Genomic DNA, 22,063 nt, shown 5'->3' with positions numbered 1-22,063 from the left:
TCATTTCACTTGTATTTTTATTTTTTTATTATTATTTATTTATTTTGTAGTGCTGTCCTGCAAGATATGTCCACAAATGTTTTAAGCAAACTTGATCCAAAAATATGATTTCTGAAGTATTTTGTAAGCACGTCTTGCGGTCATTTTCTGACCTTAACATTGCAGCCATCTTAATTTTATTTCCTTTTTCTCTTCCTTTAGGACAGTTCTGAAAAAAAAGGTGCTTCTGAGAAACAAAAAAAATTAAATGAAGTCAGTCAATTACTTATAGTTATTTGTAAATGAAGCCAAGTTATTTTTGTGCATTGTTTTAGTTTAAACTTGTAAATAAAAAGACAAGTAGTAGTTCTGGAAATTGTTAATTTTTGGAAAGCAAGCTATAGACTGTTTCATCGGGCGCACGCGCCTGGACCTAAGTTAACTTCCGGTCTGTGTTGTGTATATCGGTCTGGCTGCAGTGCCTTCTACAAACTCAGTTAAAGTCAAGGTGATGAGTAGACTGAAGTTGGGCTCATGTGGCTGTGCTGCGGGATGTGTTTCCCATACATTTATTTATTTTTGGAGACTCGCCACAATTTTAAAACTGATCGATTTTCAAAAAGGCTTCGTTGAACATGAGTAACGTTAAGTACTGCACGTTTAATAATAATTACATTTATATGTTTAAATATCAAAGCGAGGCACAGGTGTTTTATATCGCTGTATTTCTGAAGGAAGACTTTCATGTTATATGCCTGATAAAGTAGCGTGTGAGCGTACCAGCTCTGCTTTGTTTACAGCTGTTACTGGGGAAACTTATATTTCTCGCGCTTTATGTCTATGCTTTAAAACATCTCCTGCTGGCAAAGAATGAATTTGCATTTTCACTAAGTCCGCCTGATCCACGCAGCAAATATATTCTGTTTGTTATAAAAAAAAATATCTACTCTAGAGGGACTATTTGGAAGTCTACCGGAAGTTAAGTTAGGTCCACAAAAGCGCGCATGCGCAGTAACGTTTGTTTATGTTGATGCAGTTGAAACAGTCTATAATTTGTAAATGACAAATTCTTATATATATATATATATATATATATATATATATATATATATATATATATATATATATATATATATATATATATATATAAGAATTTGTCATTTACAAATTATAGCTTGCTTTCCAAAAATTAACAATTTCCAGAACTACTACTTGTCTTGTCTATATAGCCTCTGAATAACATTTGCCATTGAAAAAAAAAAAAACTAAACTAATTACAAAATAACTTCTCCAGAGTGTTTGCGTGCATATTTCCACTGACCAGCACTGGGACGATCAGGTTTATCCTGCAGTACATGGGTCTGGTCTGATTTAAGGAAATGAGGAAAGGACTAATTGTGTAGAGCTATGACAAAGTAATCAGTGGAAGAAATACAAGTTACTTTAGTAAAGTACTTTCAGTTACTACTATTAGCATACTGAGGAAAAGATTTATGCATTTAAAACCTTACGTAAACGTATTATTCGTTACACCGTAAAGTACTTAAGGTATGAAGAGTAAAAGTATCCTACAGTATTGTTCAAAATAATAGCAGTACAATGTGACTAACCAGAATAATCAAGGTTTTTCGTATATTTTTTTATTGCTATGTGGCAAACAAGTTACCAGTAGGTTCAGTAGATTCTCAGAAAACAAATGAGACCCAGCATTCATGATATGCACGCTCTTAAGGCTGTGCAATTGGGCAATTAGTTGAATTAGTTGAAAGGGGTGTGTTCAAAAAAATAGCAGTGTGGCATTCAATCACTGAGGTCATCAATTTTGTGAAGAAACAGGTGTGAATCAGGTGGCCCCTATTTAAGGATGAAGCCAACACTTGTTGAACATGCATTTGAAAGCTGAGGAAAATGGGTCGTTCAAGACATTGTTCAGAAGAACAGCGTACTTTGATTAAAAAGTTGATTAGAGAGGGGAAAACCTATAAAGAGGTGCAAAAAATGATAGGCTGTTCAGCTAAAATGATCTCCAATGCCTTAAAATGGAGAGCAAAACCAGAGAGACGTGGAAGAAAACGGAAGACAACCATCAAAATGGATAGAAGAATAACCAGAATGGCAAAGGCTCAGCCAATGATCACCTCCAGGATGATCAAAGACAGTCTGGAGTTACCTGTAAGTACTGTGACAGTTAGAAGACGTCTGTGTGAAGCTAATCTATTTTCAAGAATCCCCCGCAAAGTCCCTCTGTTAAAAAAAAGGCATGTGCAGAAGAGGTTACAATTTGCCAAAGAACACATCAACTGGCCTAAAGAGAAATGGAGGAACATTTTGTGGACTGATGAGAGTAAAATTGTTCTTTTTGGGTCCAAGGGCCACAGGCAGTTTGTGAGACGACCCCCAAACTCTGAATTCAAGCCACAGTACACAGTGAAGACCGTGAAGCATGGAGGTGCAAGCATCATGATATGGGCATGTTTCTCCTACTATGGTGTTGGGCCTATTTATCGCATACCAGGGATCATGGATCAGTTTGCATATGTTAAAATACTTGAAGAGGTCATGTTGCCCTATGCTGAAGAGGACATGCCCTTGAAATGGTTGTTTCAACAAGACAATGACCCAAAACACACTAGTAAACGGGCAAAGTCTTGGTTCCAAACCAACAAAATTAATGTTATGGAGTGGCCAGCCCAATCTCCAGACCTTAATCCAATTGAGAACTTGTGGGGTGATATCAAAAATGCTGTTTCTGAAGCAAAACCAAGAAATGTGAATGAATTGTGGAATGTTGTTAAAGAATCATGGAGTGGAATAACAGCTGAGAGGTGCCACAAGTTGGTTGACTCCATGCCACACAGATGTCAAGCAGTTTTAAAAAACTGTGGTCATACAACTAAATATTAGTTTAGTGATTCACAGGATTGCTAAATCCCAGAAAAAAAAAATGTTTGTACAAAATAGTTTTGAGTTTGTACAGTCAAAGGTAGACACTGCTATTTTTTTGAACACACCCCTTTCAACTAATTGCCCAATTGCACAGCCTTAAGAGCGTGCATATCATGAATGCTGGGTCTTGTTTGTTTTCTGACAATCTACTGAACCTACTGGTAACTTGTTTGCCACGTAGCAATAAAAAATATACTAAAAACCTTGATTATTCTGGTTAGTCACATTGTACTGCTATTATTTTGAACAATACTGTATGTATTCTATAGGAAAAAACCTTTATATATGACGGTCTTGCATTAATATTATTGCTGCAATTGCATTGTACTGTATGTTAGGGCTGTCACTTTTAGTTCACTTTTAATTCAACCAAAAAAAGTTTTGAAAATGAAAATAGGGAATCGATTTTAACCAAATATGTACACTATTCATTTTTAAATAATTAAACAATTAAAAAAATATAGACGCAACAAAACTCACAACCAAGCAGAAAAAGAAAAAGAATTCTGAAAGTGCAGTATGCATTGCAAAAGCTAAACAGTCCTCTTATGCTGCGTTCACACCAAACGCCAATAGAGCGTCTGGTGCGAATAATTTCAATGATAAGTCAATGTAAAGACGCGTTTACGCACATCTGGAGGTCTCGCAGCGTGGTAGACACGAATTTGCCTCATTCACGCATCTAGTTACAGGAGATTCTGATTTATGAAAAGGACCATTGCAAGCTGACAGCGACTGGCTTTTGTGGTGGAAAATTGGCAGTAATACCCCCACCTTACGCAGCTGTACCAGAGTGTCCCTGGGACATCAGTGCGGTCAGAGCATGTCTTCTCAACAGCTGGACATATAGTGAATAAAAAACGCTCTGCACCGGACCCGAAAATGTTGATCGACTTGTTTTTCTGTCCAATAAATTTGTAATGTCCCTTGCATTTTTGCACGTTATGCCTGCCTAGTGCAGCCTATCCCAGGTGTCGGTTACGCTCAATCAATTAAAAAAAAAAACAAAAAAAAAAACACATGGCCTGTTCTAAAGTCTATTTAAAGTTGAATCATTATTTAAAATAATCTTGGAGATTTTTGAAATGCCTAAATCATAATTGCAGTCAGGTTGAAGCCTGCAGTAATGTTTTTCTTTTGTTATGGCAGCCATCCCCTCTGCATATATATATTTTTTCGAGAATGTTGCACTCCTGTTGCTTTTTGTTATTCTGCCAGAAACTTCATGCCAATAAATAAGAAATATTGCTGACTTGTGCGTTTCCAGAGCTCTCTTTACATTTGTCTGTTATTTGACGTTGGAAAAGAAAACAAGAAAGTCTTTTTTTAAACATGGAAAATCGATTTTACAATCGATTCAATGAACACTTATGTCTTAAAAATCGAAAATGATTTTTTCACAAAAGTGACAGCCCTACTGTATGTTGCCTTATACTTCTGAATATGTTCAAGGGTTTTTACATTTAAAATACATTATATTGGCCTACTGTCGGGCAGTTTAATGTACAACAATGCATGATAATGTAAAGGACCATGTTTTTGTATTGTAGCTGTCCTGTGAAAAAAAAAACTAATGTGTACTTTGTACTAGGGGTGTGAGATATGACTATTTTTGATCATGGACGATAAAAATGTCTCCACGATCTGCTTTTAAAGGAATACTGTAGTATTGTGCTACAGTGCACATTCTATCAGCTGCAGTTCTGGTGCCTCCGCCACATACTCACATTATTTACATTTTAAATGTTTCATTTGCGCGCTGGTCTGATATGTGTTTTTTTCTGAGTGCCGCATACACAAAGAAGGTATTTTGAAGAATATGGGTAACCCAATAGTTGGTGGTACACACTGAATTTGATATTAGCAAAAAATAATATATGGAAGTCACTGTGGATCAGCAACTTTTTGGTTTTGGACGTTCCTCAAAATAGCATTTATGTTCAGAAGAAGAAAGAAACTCATTCAGGTTTAAAACTAATTTTGAGTGAGTAAACGGTGCTATAAAAATAAAAACACTATGACAGAATTGACAGAATTTATATTTTTGGGTGAACTATTTAACACTAATAAAACAAAACAAAGAGAAAAATCACTCACTGATCTTGACTGAAGAAATTTAAAACAATTGCTTTAGGAATCAGTTCATATAGCATTTTAGTTTTATATTTGTTCATTCAATTTCTTGAATGCTCCTGCTAAATACACCTATTTTACCTGAAAATAAAGCACGATTTGTTTTATTTATATATAATGTGTAGTTGTAATATGTATCTTTGTCATTCTTTCATCTTTGTTATTAAAAAATAAGAAAACATTTTTATCTTAACATTTATTTTACCCTCTTTAGCCTAAATGGCTGCGATTATTTTATTTTATGTTACCTTAAAAGGCTATGTCTTTATAATAAGGAAATTAGTTTGGCTGTAATGCTCAGACAACTTGCAAAATAGTAAAACCAACATGACAAAGTATTGTGATAAAATTGTGAATCGTGGTATTACAAAAATAAATTGTGATATTATATTTTTTCCTTATACTACGGGGCCGTTGAATGCTTGAATCTGACTGGCTGATGAACATTCTGAGGTGTGCAATTATTTTCTGGGAAACGCACGGCGAATGTAGTTCTAGGCAGCTCTCTTGAGCACATTACAGTTCCATATCACTTTGCATAGTAAAACTGTAATAATGGAAATTACAGGACTAACAAAAACAACAACATGACAGACGATTATCCAAAAGTAAACACACATGAAATTTCTCACTAGCGGGGTAATAACAGCTGCTGCAGAATACTGTTGAGGGACGCACAGAGGAAGCCTAATTCACACAAGCTCTCGCTCTCTCCCTCTCTCTTTCTTTCTCTGGGTCTCTGACTGTCTTTCTAATTAGGGATGTGCAACAGTGATCGAGTACTCGACCGCGACAGCGATGATCGATCACGTAAACGATGATCGAATTTTTATTTTTTTTATTGGTTATTGCAGCACGTTGGGCGGCGCCCTGATCTCTGATTGGTTAGCTTCCCACTTGATGCCTCAAAAGACGTAAGATGGCCTCAAATTCATGTAGTGATGGCTGGCTTCCCTTTGGGAAGAACTATGAAAATACATTTCAGGGTAAGCTGTGTAGCGCCAAGCTGTCACACAAATCTACAAAAAAAACAATAAGCTATCATCTAAAATGTGTACATAAAATATCTGGCGATAACAGGGCGGCAACTCAGATGAGTTGCAATGCAGGCAGAACCGAGAAGACGACAAAGCTATTCGCTGAAATGGTGGTGAAAGATTTGCTGCCAATTAGTTTCAGGGACAGAGAATGTTTACTTGTCCAGTGGTGCCTGGCTGTTCCTGCAACATCTGTTCCAGCGGAGCGAATTTATTCCTCTAAATGTGAACAGGCTGCGCACTCGGCTCTCATCTGAGCATGTAGACCGCCTTATCTTTTTGAATAGACATTTGAATGTTTCACTGGTCGTGGTAAATATAATATCCATTTTTTAAAAATAATTATTATTTTAGTTTTGCGTTTTAGCCATAGTTAAAATATCTAGGCTATTTGGTCTCTGTTTTATACCTTATAATAGTTGTTTGGTTAAACTTGGTGAACTTTTTCTTTATCTTTTAAAAACTATGTTTCACCGCTGGATCAAAATATGCTGCTAAAGTTATACTGGAAGACAATGTTTTGTTAAAAAAAATGCAGTTGAATGAAGAAGCTAAAAAAAGAAAAAGTATCTTTCTGTGTTAATTTTTAAATCAAATAATGAAATGGTCTTTATAAAATCAAAATGCACTGGATATATTTGTAGCCTAATTACATTAAACATATTCATAGAGATGACGAAATCAAAATTATTTGTTTGTCATAGTTTTTATCTATATTTTAAATCGTATTCAATTATTTAGCAATAATCAGTGATTTCCATGCTGTTAAATAATAATGTAAAGCGCAATCCAAGTTACACTTTCGGTCAAGTTCACATCTGCATCGGCTAATTTTTTTCAGATAAAAGTTGCAAGAGCTAGTGTCTGATTAATTAACATGAACAATTATGCTGAAATCGCTGCATATCAGCGATTCGTTTCATGCTCATACAAGCAATGCCCGATAATGATATTGCTCTTAAATGTTTTATTTTTCTATTATTATTGTTATTATTTTATTATTGATGTTATAATAATGCAGCCGAGCTTTTTTTCCATCATATTTGTGGGCATAATGCAATTCATGTCTTCAAAAACGCGCAGGTGGTTTATGGAAAATAAAACTTAACTTAAAAATAAAACTTAATTACAACTATTACACTTAATAACGTAGATGAAAATATAGCACAAATCTGCCATACATTTATAATGAGAACTTTATAGGTATCTATAGTAAAATCTGTCCTTGCCAATCTTTCAGCGCGCTGTCATTAAAACGCATCAGAGGGAGCTCGCTCTCTCTCTCTCGGTCTAACGCATAACTTAGCATTCTATTGTGCTGATACAAGTTGTAATGTTACGTCTAAATCTCAGTTATCTGATTTATCATAGGATGTGTCATAGAATTAGCTTCCGTTTGTTGGTATACTCTTCACCTCATGCAGATATTTCTTGCTCCTTTATTAATAACAATGCTTCATCATAATCATAATCTAACCTGTCCTAATCATGTGTTCATGTGTTCATAGACAGATTTTCATGTCAGATTTGTATTTTTATTTATTTTTCATTTTCATAACAATCTTCATATTTTTTTTTTCATTATATACATTATGGTCATGCCCCGCCAATTATAGAATAACAATCACATTTTGGTAAGATATAAGTCGGCATTGAATCACTTTATATTTTGTATCTCTTCATTTCATTACAATATTCAAATCAAAACCCAATACTTACATTTAAAGTATAAATCTGTACTTTAGTCAAAAACAAAAAATTCAGGCTCCAGTTATTTTCATTAACAAATAACATCTATAGGGCCTTTCGCTCTGCTTCAGTTCCAGAACTAAATCTACAGTATTGAAGTACTAGGATGGTTTTGCGCAAACTATTTCCCACTACCATTTAAAGGGTTGCATTCCCACCGACAGTGTGTACTAGGAAGTATAGTTGTGGAAGATTTTTATTAAGATTAATCAATCAAGTATAATCGATGTGAATCATTTTTGTTGCTAGTTATTATTCCATTATAATCCTATAGGTTAAGTAGAGAAAGAAATATGCCTACGGGGCCAAATTGTACACCAGATGAGAAACATGCGGTCAGACATACAGACAGGGCTTTTGTCTATACCAAAGGAGCCCCCTCTTCTCTCTAGAGAGGTATTAAAATTGTAAGCATAAAGAAAAGTTTGACTACGGTATTTTTCGGACTATAAGTGGCACGTGAGTATAAGTCGGATCAGTCCAAAAATACGTCATGATGAGGAAAAAAAACATAAGTCGCACTGGACTGTAAGTCGCATTTATTTAGAACCAAGAGAAAATATTACCGTCTACAGCCGCGAGAGGGCGCTCTATGTATCCAGTGTAGACTACAGGAGCACTGAGCTGCATAGAGCGCCCTCTCGCGGCTGTAGACGGTAATGTTTTCTATTGGTTCATTTCTCTTGGTTCATTTCAAATTAATTGATAAATAAGTCACACCTGACTATAAGTCGCAGGACCAGCCAAACTATGAAAAAAAAGTGCGACTTATAGTCTGGAAAATACAGTATTTGGAAACATCCTGTGTAGGGTATATAATGAGATGCCACCTAGCATTCGGGAGATCTTCTCACAGAGAATATCTCAGCTTTGTTTCTCTCTGAAATAAAGTCTATCTTCTGGAAACAAAACCCAGAGACTGTGTGATTCCTCAGATCCATGGCAGATGAAAATAAACTACAACGTAAGCTGGTCGACAGGGATGGAATTTGTGCATGACCTTCAACAACGTTAACAACAGGAGAATGGAGGACGCTGTGATCAGAGCTGTGTTTTTGTTGTGTCTCGTGGGTTTCACAATAATGGACGTGGAATGTTGACGTATACATAAAGCGATTGAAAGAACGGAAAGAGAACTAAGAATCTCCAATGACAACTGGCAGTGCAACATTTGCTACAAGTGCCGACACTTTACCATCTGTCCATTTATCGCTGTTCATAATACTTGTGAAATAAGTTGACAAATGTTTACAGTATGTTTACACAGCATTTAAATCATGGTTGGTGAGGGCATTTTCGAATGCGTTTTTTTCTCCGCTTCTCCCAAGACAGCTAATACACTACTGTTTCAAAATGGGGGGAAAAACAGACATAAACACTATAAAATGCAGGCCAGGAGCGAGGCCCTCTGGAGCAGCGGTTCCCAAACTTTTTTTCCTGCGCACCCCCTTCTATGTCCCAACCGGGTTGGCACCCGCCCCAATCCCCACTTTAAAAAAAAAATGCAACAAAGATTTCTTTTATCACTGTATAAAGAGTAATGTTTAATCAAGTGCAAATAACCAGAACACGCATGACAATAAAGACATCAACAAAGTTTCAATATAATGCAACAAAGCAACGCAAAAGCTTCCACTTTAAAGAGGACGAGTGACAGACACAGGCTCAGTAACAGAAAGCATGGTTATTTTCAGCCGCATAAAAAGAAACATTGCAGCAATAGGCTAGGCCTATTTAATGACCATGGAGCTAGCAGCAGCATTATCTCAACCCGCGGCCCAACTCAAATTCAAATGCGGCCCACCATGCTGAACAATTAAATCAATTTTTTTTTACATTAATTTAAAAATTTACTTAAGAAATATAAGCTATAGCCCAATGTTATGTTAAATTATTTAGTGTTTCATATATTATTTTCAGACATGAGCAGACCTACTCACATAACATTACGCATTTAACGAACACATACAAGCGCCAACTTTGGAAGAATTCAATTCAAATAGTCATCAACAGCCATTAGTTCGGTAAAATTTAGCATCAGAATGGACAAATTTGTTTTTAAGTGAGAAAAAAATAAATGTGGAAAATGCCAGCGAATGAAAACAGTATCAGTAGTGAAGGAGAGTGCTGGATTTTTGGTTTGCCCCACATATATTACATCGCAATCATCCTTAAATGAAGAAGTGGCAAAACATCTCTGGAGAGAACCTCATATTACTAAATTCGAAAGTGCTTTCCATATATGGGTCAACATAGGATACATTTGTGAATGCACATTTTTCTGCAATGTCGCGCATCAAGTCATGCTTCTGTGCGCGTCTTAAAGACTGCATCTTAAGCCTATGTTAAACTTTCCGCGTCCGCGGGGAGTCCGTTATGGGCCGCTAGGTAGGCGTGATGTAAACATCGTCATGGGAGAGTGTGTGCGGAGGCTCTGAGAGGATGAACGTGTGCCTCCCAATTTTTTATGACAGCGCAGACAGGTGCATGGTCAGTAGGCTTCAAAATCACAATTGCACATGTGGAGGCAGTATGAAGAAGCCCATTGCTACTCGAACCTGTGCAATCCCTCAATAAATGAATGTAAAGACAGCCAGATGTGCAATAATTCTGGGCAACTGTTTGTTCACATGTTTGTTGCAGAGCGGACCATCAGCGTATGCTTTCGGAAGTATAAATGTAAGTCCGCGTCTGCGCTGGCCGTGTCTGCATCTGGATTGCTCATGCGGAAAGTATAGATGGTTTCAACGGCAACAACATAAACAAACGTTGCTGCGCGTGCCCGTATTGTGGACCTAACTTAACTTCCGGTAGACAGCCAAGTCCCTCTAGAGTAGATATTTTTTGATAACAAATAAAATATTTTTGCTGCGTGGATCAGGCGGACTTAATGAATATGCAAATTCATTATTTGCCAGCAGGAGATGTTTTAAAGCATAGACAAAGCGCGAGAAATAGAGGTTTCCCCAGTAACAGCTGTAAACAAAGCAGAGCTGGTACACTCACACGCTGCTTTATCAGGCATATAACATGCAAGTCTTCCTTCAGAAATACAGCGAAATAAAACACCTGTGCCTCGCTTTGATATTTAAACATATAAATGTAAGGAATTATTATTAAAGAGCCACACAGATGGGAAATCAAAAAATTACCTTTATTACAGTGTATGATGTAGCTGTCCATCAGTGTAAACAATGTGCAAAGTAATTAAACCAAAAAGTACATGATTTATAAAGTTATTGGCTTCTAAAGTAAGGAGTCGACTCTGAACCACTGAAACGAGTCGTTATAGATTTAAAAGTCACTCAGCCTGCAGCGAGAGAGAGATTTCCTCCAGATTTTTTCTTTGTTCATTTTCTTTCTCTATTCTCTTCATCTCTGTTGCCTCCAAATCCTCACTCTTTCTTGGCCCCCCTACTCCTGACTAACAACTTTATCATAAGATGTCCCACTTGATAGTTTCCCCGATTTCAGCCAGTTAAACATATTTATAATATATATTATAGAATGAATGAAACAAGTTGGCAGGCATAAAGCGTAGCCTGCAGTACATAAAAGAAGAACAGTGCGTAGAAGACAGCATCTGTCTTCTACATTTCCATCGAAAACTAATAACTTATCGTTTTTTATTTAAAATAAAAGCGATTACAAAGGAAAAGTTAACTGTTCATGCTTTTTATTGTATGGAAAAATCCCACTTAAAAAAAACAGACCGCCATTACATTTTTCATCTCGCCATCCCCTGGTGACAGCTTGCGCACCACACTTTGGGAATCCCTGCTCTAGAGGGACAAGGCCCTGTGCAGTCGCACATTTGGCACATCCCTTGTGACGGTACTGATTTTTATTATAGAGTGCATGACGTCAGTGGCAGTCGCCGGTGGCAGTACACGGCAACTGTCACAGCCCTAAACAAAACAGCACAAAAACTGGATTAGGAAAATGATTGTCTAAACCTTTGCATACTTTAAGCACTCTTAGATAATGAAAGTACTTTTTGTTTATCACTTGTAATTGTTTTTTCCCCCTTTTTATGCTTGTAAATTTTGAAGCTATATTTTTGGGTTAAGTTCTTAATTGTTTTGATTTATTATTAATTTATAATTATTTTAAAAAAGTAGCCTTCTTATGTAATTGAATAAAAACTCACAAAATAAATTTTATATAAATCATGATGCATCGTGATATTGAAATGTTGGCATGATAATTGTAATCAAATCAAGTTGTGAAACCAGTGACATTTCACACCCCTATCTGGAACCATATAATGTCTCGAAACATGCATCTGTTCAACCACTACTTCCAATTGTATTTTAAAAATTTTCAAATCTGGTTTTAGAAAATGTACCTCTACTGAGAACCTCTACTGAACAGTATTAACCCTCTCAGGCTCAAATTAAGTTTTATTAACTTAGTAAATTTAGCAGTGGTGTCAAAAGTATTGGCTTTCATTACTCAAGTAGAAGTATAGATACTAGGTCTTAAAAAGACTTTTGTAGAAGTTGAAGTATCAACTCACGCTTTTTACTCAAGTAAAAGTACTGGTTTAAAAAACTACTTAAAGTATAAAAGTAAAAGTAATGTAAGGGAACAAATGCCATTAAGAACAAAAGCTTAGGCCGCACCACAGGGGCCTATTATGAACTACCCCACCTCCTAAAAAAAACATTTTTCTAAAGGCCATAATGAATATAATGTTATATTAAATGTTCATGTTGAAAAATTTGGGATGCACTAGGCTACCTGTTTCAGCCACATATATGCCCATTGAAAATGAACGCATTTTAGTACAATGCAAATACATTAAAGGACTAGAGATATGATTACTAGTTGCCAATAAGTATTGTTATGGTGCAAAAAGTCAAACTTTAGAGGCATGTCATCAATAACCTTTAATGGAATGTAAATGTACATCCAAGCTTAGCTGCAGGAATCTGCGAGGGCAATGGACAAGAACATTGGTGCAGGCTTAGTAACAATTACACTTGTAACGTTGTCTATTTACAATAAGCATAATAGTGCTGTCAAAATTAATGATTAATCCAAGTGATTAATCAATAACTAAAAAGGAAAATTAACTCATAATCCCGATACCTTCTTGATTGACAGCTTCCTGTATTCGGTACATACGTATGCTATGTTAAGTTACAAAGTTGGTATAGCCTAGATATCACAACATTGTCAATCGCAAATGATAATTTATTAAAACGTCTCACTACCGAACTACCAACAGTAGCTTTATTTGTGGAGAACGAAGATAAAGCACCCATTTGGTAAATGAGCCAGTGAGAAATAATAACTTTTAAATAGGGTCCAGTACCTTTTCGATACTTTTAAAACAGTACAGGCGCCTAAATGGTGCCTGAACCTATACTTAAAAAAAAAGAACCTAAAAAAAAAAAAAAAACTATGGATAACTTAAAAGAACATTCCAAATATTTTAAATAAATCCATAGCTTTCACCTTGGATGCTCTCACTTCCCAAGTTGTGCTTCCCTTAATCTAAGGCTAATAAATGTATTTCACAATCTGGGTCATTATTTAATATAAAACCACACATAATTCTACTGTATATCTGTCACTCACTCTGATATTAAGTTAAGATGAGTGCTGTCTGTCACTGTCTTAAATCAGTTCTGTGAATGACTGTATGCTCATTCTTTATAAAGTAGCAACAATGTCGTTTGTAAAGTACAGTAATGTGCAAAAGTCTTAGGCACATTAGTATTTTCACCCCAAAAAAGGGTTTTAAGCCAGTTATTTAAATCTTTTGCTTTAGTGTGTCCATAGTAAATATCAGTTTGCCATTAATTTTAATAATAATCTAGTGCGATTTTGAATGCACAAGCAGTTTGACAACGGCAAAATGAATGTTTGGAAATGTAAACTGATATTTTCTACCGACACACTACAGCAAAATATATAAATAGCCGAACACCATTCTTTTAAGTGAAAATACTAACGTGCCTAAGACTTTTGTACAGTAGTTAGTGTATGTATAAAGTACGTATGATTAAATTAATATTTAGTATAAGTATATTTAGATAAGTGTAATTAAAGTATTTGTTCGGTCATATGTGTTAAGGGCTAGATTTTCACTGGAGGAAACGGCTGTGACAAGCGAAAACTTTACAGTAGATGAGAAAGCGACAGCTTCTTCGTGACCTTTTGTAAACTGTATTTATGACAAATAACTTCACTGATACAGATTCTAACAATCTACTGATAAACACACACCTTATGTCCTCTGTCTCTGTTTGAGCTCGTGCTGCTCCGCCGCGGTCTGCGGATTGAAGAGCGCGCTGAAAGACGGGGAGTAGACCGGTCTGACGCCGGTTTCATATGAAATTTAAGCCGACTGACTCTGAGGCGATAGGATACCGGTTCCATACCCAACCCTACTTTTAAGAAATACATTTTATGATAAACGAACCAAAAACTGTCTATGCCCTTGCTGGAGGGTGATGTAATTTGTGTCATGTGCAGGTGCGATGGATCGCATACAAACCAATAGGGTGTCGGAATGGTATCTGTTTATACTTCTCATCCAACCACAATCAAATTCACTCCATCCGGATGGCGCGATTTATCTGGATAGGTTTTTTTTTTTTTTTTTTTTTTTTTGAGTGATGACAAGCCGGAATGAAAACAAGGCGAAATGAAAGTAGAATGAAGTAGAAAGTACAGATACTTGCGTGAAAATGTAAGGAGTAGAAGTAAAAAGTCGGCTGAAAAATAATTACTCAAGTAAAGTATAGATACCCCAAATTTCTACTTAAGTACAGTAACGAAGTATTTGTACTTCGTTACTTGACACCTCTGAAATTTAGTAACCTATAGTAAAGTTTTTAGTACTCCAGATTCATAAAATATGTATCTGGAGTAATAAGGTGTTTAGTTACTTTACTGTTGCAAATCTGCAACGCCTGCCTTGAGAGGGTTAAATGACCTGTTGTTAATTACTGACATTGGTTGTACTTTGAAATGGCAATTCAGGCACGTATTACATTAAAGCTGGATTATGGTACTCTTCTGTACATAGGAATTAATCATTCATCACTTGCTTGACTGAAAACATTAAAAAAAGCAGTGGCCAGGATTCTGAGTGGGGTAAAAAAAAAATCATTACACCGGTTTTAAAGGGACAGTTCACCCAAAAATGAAAATTCTGTCATTAATTACTCACCCTCATGTTAAAAAATTAAGATAACACTGCACACGTGTGTGTCATGAGCATCTCATGAATTAATGTTGAAGACTGACACGGAAGAGAAGTTATTGTTGAATAAAGTTATTTTTGTTTACTTTGCAAACAAAACTATTGGCTTCATAAAATTGTGGTTAAACATGTCACACAACACTTTAAAAATGTCTTTATGGGCCTTGAAGGGGTCAATTGTGCTGCTGTCTGTGAAGGGTCAGAAAGCTTGAATTTCATCAAAAATATGTTAATTTGTATTTCTTACAGGTTTGGAAAGACATGAGGGTGAGAAACTAATGACAGAATTAAAATTTTTTGGGTGAACTATCCCTTTAAGCTCACTACACTGGCTTAACCAAGTTCACTATAGATTTTATTTCCTTTTACTGGTATTTAAATATGTGAATGGCCTGGCTCCCTCTTACTATCTTGTTGATCTTTCATCTGAACATCAGATAGGGAGATAAATAAATTCTACTGATCAGATGCTATTAACGGTCCCTAAAACTAATCTGAAATACAGAGGTGACCATGCCTTTACAGTGGCTGCACTGCAAAGATTTAGCTTTTAATCATTAGTAGCTTCTTTGTGGTTTATATTTTGTCATGATGTATGTTATTTTATAGTTTTAAAATAGTGCTTTATAAATAAATTTAATTTGCGTTTTTCAACAAGCAACACTTTTGCACAAAATACACATGTATCCTCACTAACAGATACTTTGAAAGCTTCCTCACTACTCGTTCCTCACTCCCGAATCCTAATGGTGCAATTAGACATTTGATATGTCCTTCCAGATGACTAACTTTGATTGATACCTGGGTCAACGGCTGGAGAACGGTGGTGCAAGGAAACAAGGAAGCACCCCAGGCATACAGCGTTTTGTGCATACACATCCAAGTATGTACGATATATTGAAAAATTTTTTGACTGTGCACTAGGGCTGTGCAAAAAATCGAATGCAATTTTCATGCACAACTCATCAGTAAAGACGCTCCTGTAATTAGAAGTATATCTCCAGCACGTGCGTTCAAGATCATGGTTGCAAGGTTTTCACAACAAATCCTGCCCAGTTGCTTCTCAAAACTAGTCCAAACTAGCTCAATCGCGTTCCCAGGAGGTTCCCCGATAAAAAATTGCTTTCCAGGGTTAAAATATAAGTTTTATGGCATGGTTGCCTTGGTAAAATTCGCATTTTAGGGGCTAAATATCACTTTATTGGTATTGTCGCTTTGACCCGCGGACATGAAAAACAACCACAGACTTGGCAACATTGGTTGGCATTTACTACACAGAGCCATAATTCACTGACAATCTACACAAAATCGATTTTAAAATTGCAGGCGATTCTTCGTCGATTTCGAAAGCGATTTTGTGTTAGTTGTCGGTAGACTACGGCTCTGTGTAGTAACTGCCGCTTCACCTGAACCAGTGTTGCCAAGTCTGCCATTGTTTTTCATGTCCGTGGTTCGAAGCAACCCCATACCAATAACGAGACATTTAGCCCCTAATATGCGAATTTTACCAAGACAACCATGCCAAAAAAAACTTATATTTTAACCCCGGGAAGCATTTATTTATTTTTTTTTAAATCTGGGAACCTCCTGGAATCGCGATTAGTTTTGGACTAGTTTTGAGAAGCAACAGGGCAAGATTTGTTGTGAAAACCTGGCAACCCTGATCTGAACACACGTGCTGGAGATAATATTTCTAATTAAAGGAGCGTCTTTACTGATGAGATGTGCATGAAAATCGCATTCGATTTTTTGCACAGCCCTACTGTGCACAAGAGGTGCTGTAGAAACCTAATTGAAGAAAACTGTTTGCAAAGTTTCAAAATCTTGGAGTTTTTTTTTTTGTGTGTGTGTGTGTGTGTGTGGAATGTTTAGGAAAACACTAGCATACCTGTGGTAAATGTCTTCAGGGTTTTCAGCATCACATGTTTAGATAAGTGGAGCATCAAGTTGATAAATCTTGGTCCAAAAGCAGAGAGCAAATGTGATGCAGCCACTTTAGGAAAAGCATTACCTTCTTCATTCTAAATATATAAAATATATATATAAATATATTAAAAAATAAAAATTAAAAAGGCACAAAAAAAAAAAAAAAAACACTTTACAAAATGTATATAAAAACATCAATTGAACATACCGCTATCTCTTGGAGCCATGAAAAAGCCACCTTTCGAAACTCAGCATCACCTTTACGATCCCAAATTGGCCAGCAGTGTCTATGAAAAGAATAAGATCTTCAAATTCACAATTCAAATCACAACAAATGATGACAAAATTGCAAAAAAAAGTCCTGTATTGTACTACCTGAAGACATCTTGAGCATGTGCGGGATTCAGTTTATTAAATAAAAAGTGGATGACAATGTAGAATGCCTCTTTGTTTGGCTTATCAAACATGTTCCTGTCAAACAAACATACAAAATAACTACAATTATTATTATGTCTTTTTAAAAGATATATGTTTGTGCGTGTAACAAATAACTATAATTACTATTATTATATAAATACTATTTAGTAGATTTAGTTGATTAGTAGATTAAAGTGGGTTGACTTAGATCATGTCCACACGTACACGGGGTATTCTTAAAAACAGTTATTTCTTCTTTGTTTTTAAAAACAAAAATCTGGACACATGAAACTGTGAACATGTGCCACGAAGCACTGTCACAAGTATTCCAAACCAACAGGTAGCGATATAATCTAATAAAAGCCATGTTGGCCAGTCAGATGCCTGAAATCCAGCAGGCTGATATAACAGTGAAGGCTCCGACGTAACTAGCCGAAACAATTCAAATTTAAATCCTCAAGTTTTCAAAAATGTTCAGTTTAAGTAACCTGGTGCTACATCTGTGTGTGGACAAACAGCCAGAACACGTTGAAAATACTGCGATTTTAAAAATAACTGCATTCATGTGGACAGGGCCTTAAACGTGAAAAATGGTGCATATTGATGCTTTCCGCAGTTTAAATAAAATACCTTTTGATGTTCATGTTTATTTTATGCTTTAAGTAAATATGATATGATGACAGATTCACATCCCTCTAGAACTGAGAAACTACGATGATCTGCCATGACACAGAGAATTTCTTCAAAAAAATTATTATAATAAAAATAAGAGATAAAACTTGAAAGCAAACACTTTGTTTCATACCAGAAGTAACCTGCCTGTCTTGTCTGTCGGCACGTTGCCAGTTTATTTTTTGCTCAGCTAAGTATTTTTCACTGTTTAAAGTGTACATAACATACACAGTTTCACCATGTTAATCTTGAGTCCCTATAGAGTAGTACTGCATCTTTCATAACTCCAAAAAGTCTTTAGTTTTATCATATTTATAAAAGAAAAATACAATTTTCCGATTCTCTCTGGGAAAAGCCGAACTCCTGGAGGCGTGCCATCACTGAAATGACGAGAACACAGAAACGCACTTGCTACACTCCATTGCTGCCCCGGAAAAAAACAAACTTCATCCACTGTTCGTATAACACTGGGTTCTTTGTAGTAAGTTACACTGTCAAAGTCCAGAAAAGTATGAAAAGCACCATCAGAATAATACATCTGGTATCAGTCTTTCAATCTTTGCTTACAAAAACAGTATTCCCATCACTTCATAACATTACGGTTGAACTACTGATGGCAGATGGACTATTCTGACGACGTCTTTCATACTTTTCTGGACTCTGACAGTGCAACTTACTTGACAGTCAATGGGACAATCACAAGAAAGCTTTTCCTCCAAAATATTTTAAATTGTGGTTCAAAGACAAATAAAGCTTTTATGGGTTTGTAACAAGTGATTAATGACAAAATGTAAATTTTGGTGTGAAGTATCCCTTTAAGTATTAAAAAAGTGGAAGCAACCTAACAACAACGAGGATATTTTTGTTTCATTTTAAATCATCTTAATTACTTTCTTCAGATGAACAAAGATCTGTCTGAATATAACGCAGGTGTACAGGATGTCTAAAGATGGTGCTTCAAAAGCTACACAAAGTGAACGGTGTATAATCCATACAAAACCAGCTGATGAATCACTGTCACCAAGCGTAACAATAAACTTGTTTAAAAAAAATAAATAAATAAATAAAATAAACCTTTACTTTCATGCTTACTTTGTGGTTTTGAAGTGGTCCTGTATATGTGCATTATATGGGCTAAAAACTTTTGTTTGTATTCATAGTGTTCAAGTGATATACATCTGGGACAGTATGACAGAATTTGTATTTTTACCAGAGGCCAGAAACATACTCCAGACACAATACATGTGTTAAATTAATGATGAGTGGCTTAGAATTAACACTTTAAATATAGACTTTTAAAGATTTACTTTAACTTGTTACTATGTTCAGAAGACCAAAAGTGTACCAGCAAGACGTTCTACCTCTGACCAGTTGATACTTCTTTGGTGCTTTTGTTTCTAATTATTAGCTGTAATTTGTCAGGTCCTGGTGCTTCTGAAGTGTAATTTTTTATGTTAAATGTGCAGTTTATTATATATATTCGTTTTTTTGTTTTTGCACAAAAATGTAATGCATTCAACTATACAATTTAAAATAGCCGATCTTTAATAAAATAGCCCTGGGTGTAACATAACAACACATATTATAATTTAAGCGAAAAATGTATTAGTTATTAATAAAAGATTTTTCTTTTTCCCTGTTTTTTTTTTTTTCTTTCTTTTTTTTTTTTTTTTAAGTGTTACCCAATAGTATAGTATTCCGGTGGAAATTTCTGATTTCTAATGAGAATATCTAATGTAAACTAAAAATAATTATAATTATTGATTATGACGATGATGATTATATTTAACATTATCACTTAGAACTGTAGCTAATGAGTAACGAGTTGGCACAGTTGTACGTTATACAAAGGCTGATTAGGACAGAGCACACTGAGAAATGTCGACTTGTTTAAAAACAAAAGATAAATGTAAAACAAAAAAAGATTCCAACTGGGTCAGTGTAATTAAGAAACAAATTATAATTTCAACTGTTATTAAGTATCTGCCATACTTATATAAGCTATAATTACATATAAACAACCCCTGTAAAGGCCTGACGATTGCGAGCTAATTAAGAAGTTTATTCAGTAAAGAGGGAAAAAAGATGGATTATACTTACATTCCTAGATTCAGATGTTTAATGTTTTTGCTGAGTGTATCCGGTCTGAACTCGAGGCACAGAAGACACCACCATAAGTATTTACCGTTTGTTTTCTGTAATTTGGACATCTCGCATAATAAAACAGCAGACGCTTGAGGATCATACGACGAATATGACTCAACGATTTACTGAACATACAGTTTGCAAGCTATCAATACTAACCCGATCACACAGTACTAATTATTTTTGCGCTTGGTCTAGCTGCGAAAGCCTCACAAAACACACTGAAAAAATGTTTTACATGTAACGTAATTACGAGCACAAGCAACTTCCTTCTAACCGCCAAATTGTTTGAGCGAGTTGGCAACATCCGTGGCTAAACGTCGCAAAACGTTGTCAGGACAGCCTTTGTGCAAGTATGTGTAATCCCGATTTATATTTACAATTGATAGGCTGAAGCAAAATGGCGAAGGCGTCATTCAGATTGGCGAAGGTCTATTCAGTGTGTTTATGTTTCTGCATTCAAATGCACGAAAATACAAAGGCTCGAGAGTGTTCGCTAGCGACCATTAAGATTGGGCGGGACCTCGCGCGATTACGTTATTATCCCTAATACGGCAAGCCGAAAAGATCAAATACGTCAACAACATAACGCGTTCTTTTTTTCCGAAGCAGATTGTCTGAAGGAAACCTCTACCCCAAACTTCTCTACAGACTTTGGATCCTGATGAGTCTACTGTTAGTCGAATTTGTTTTTCATTCTCCTCTATTAGAAAAAAAAAACAATAATAGATATGTTCTGATTCTTTTTCAAATGTCTCTAAAATTTCTATAATAACCTGGTTTATTATGTTATTATTATAACATAATAATCAACTTATGTTGATGGCCTTGGGCCCGTTCTTCGTACGTCGCTAACTCAGTTAACGTTAGCTGTATTTGATTATTGACGATTTGGCATGATCTTGGATCATTTGGTTCTTCGAAAATCATGACGCACTTGCTGTGATGGCAACAGGTCATGCTCAGGAACAGGCTTATTTCATTTAAACGAGATTAGATCGCATTTTTTCAACCAGAACTGATTCTCAAAATATGTCCGCTGCCACCACTACGAGTGTCCTACTAATCCAGGGACAATAATTAAAAATAATAATCGTTTAAAAAAATAATTTAAATATAATATAATAATGTAGTGTAGTCCATAGCCTACTATAGACACAGCCAGTTTTACTCACTAAAATATTTATTTATCATCAAATTATTACTTCATAATTGTATTCGAGTCTTACACACGTGCTATACCATAGAGTCACACCCTTACAGTAATGCAGATACATTAAATGTTGTTCAGCATGAGAAAAAAGGATGCAATATTGATGTGCTCATGCGCAGTATACCCTGCTAGGAAAATCTGACAGGTAGGATAAAATGGCAAAAAAGGGGAGAAAGGGATGGATGCAGTGCAGGAGATGCAGATGACTTTCCCTGCGTCTCAATGTTCATACTATTCATCCTAAATAGTATGTGAGATAAGAACTAGATAGTAAAGTTTGTGGTCAAACTTTAAGTTGGCTTGAAAAAGCCTGGCCAGAAAGTTTGAAAAATGTAGAAAGTTTGAAAAGTTGAAAAAGTTTGAAAAGTTTAAAAAAGAAAGTGATTAACATATTGCTAGCATTACAAGCAAGTGCAACTACAACTACCATGCCATTGTGATTAGCAAAGTTGCTAGCATGTTGTTGACATGATTATCAAGTGACTAGCATGTACTTAGAATGAATAGCAAGGTATCTAGCGTGTCACTAGCATGATAAACAAGTGACTAGCATGTCGCTAGCATGTTCTTAGCATGATTAGCAAGTGACTAGCATATCGCTAACATGTTTGTAGCATGATTAGCAAA

At 35.7% G+C, this 22,063-nt stretch overlaps 1 protein-coding gene across 3 annotated transcripts in view; it reads right to left on the bottom strand.

The window, feature by feature from the left end:
• The window catches only part of haus6 (HAUS augmin-like complex, subunit 6), a 36,174-nt gene extending 15,431 nt beyond the window's left edge, over positions 1–20,743 (bottom strand). For 2 of the 3 annotated variants that reach the window (XM_052560451.1, XM_052560450.1), the window contains exons 1-4: positions 20,179–20,743; positions 17,365–17,460; positions 17,198–17,276; positions 16,952–17,084 (exon numbers count right to left, since the gene is read on the bottom strand). In XM_052560451.1, coding sequence (XP_052416411.1) covers positions 16,952–17,084; positions 17,198–17,276; positions 17,365–17,460; positions 20,179–20,288 — 418 coding nt within the window. In that variant the 5' untranslated portion in view covers positions 20,289–20,743. The remainder of the gene's footprint in view (positions 1–16,951; positions 17,085–17,197; positions 17,277–17,364; positions 17,461–20,178) is intronic. The other variant, XM_052560449.1, reaches the window with a different exon arrangement.
• Positions 20,744–22,063: the final 1,320 nt, after the last annotated feature.

This window comes from Carassius gibelio, chromosome B7 (genome assembly GCF_023724105.1).
Source record: "Carassius gibelio isolate Cgi1373 ecotype wild population from Czech Republic chromosome B7, carGib1.2-hapl.c, whole genome shotgun sequence".
Classification (NCBI taxonomy): Eukaryota; Metazoa; Chordata; class Actinopteri; order Cypriniformes; family Cyprinidae; genus Carassius; species Carassius gibelio.
Note: the sequence above shows the minus strand (reverse complement) of the source record. Positions and strands in the feature narration are given on the sequence as shown.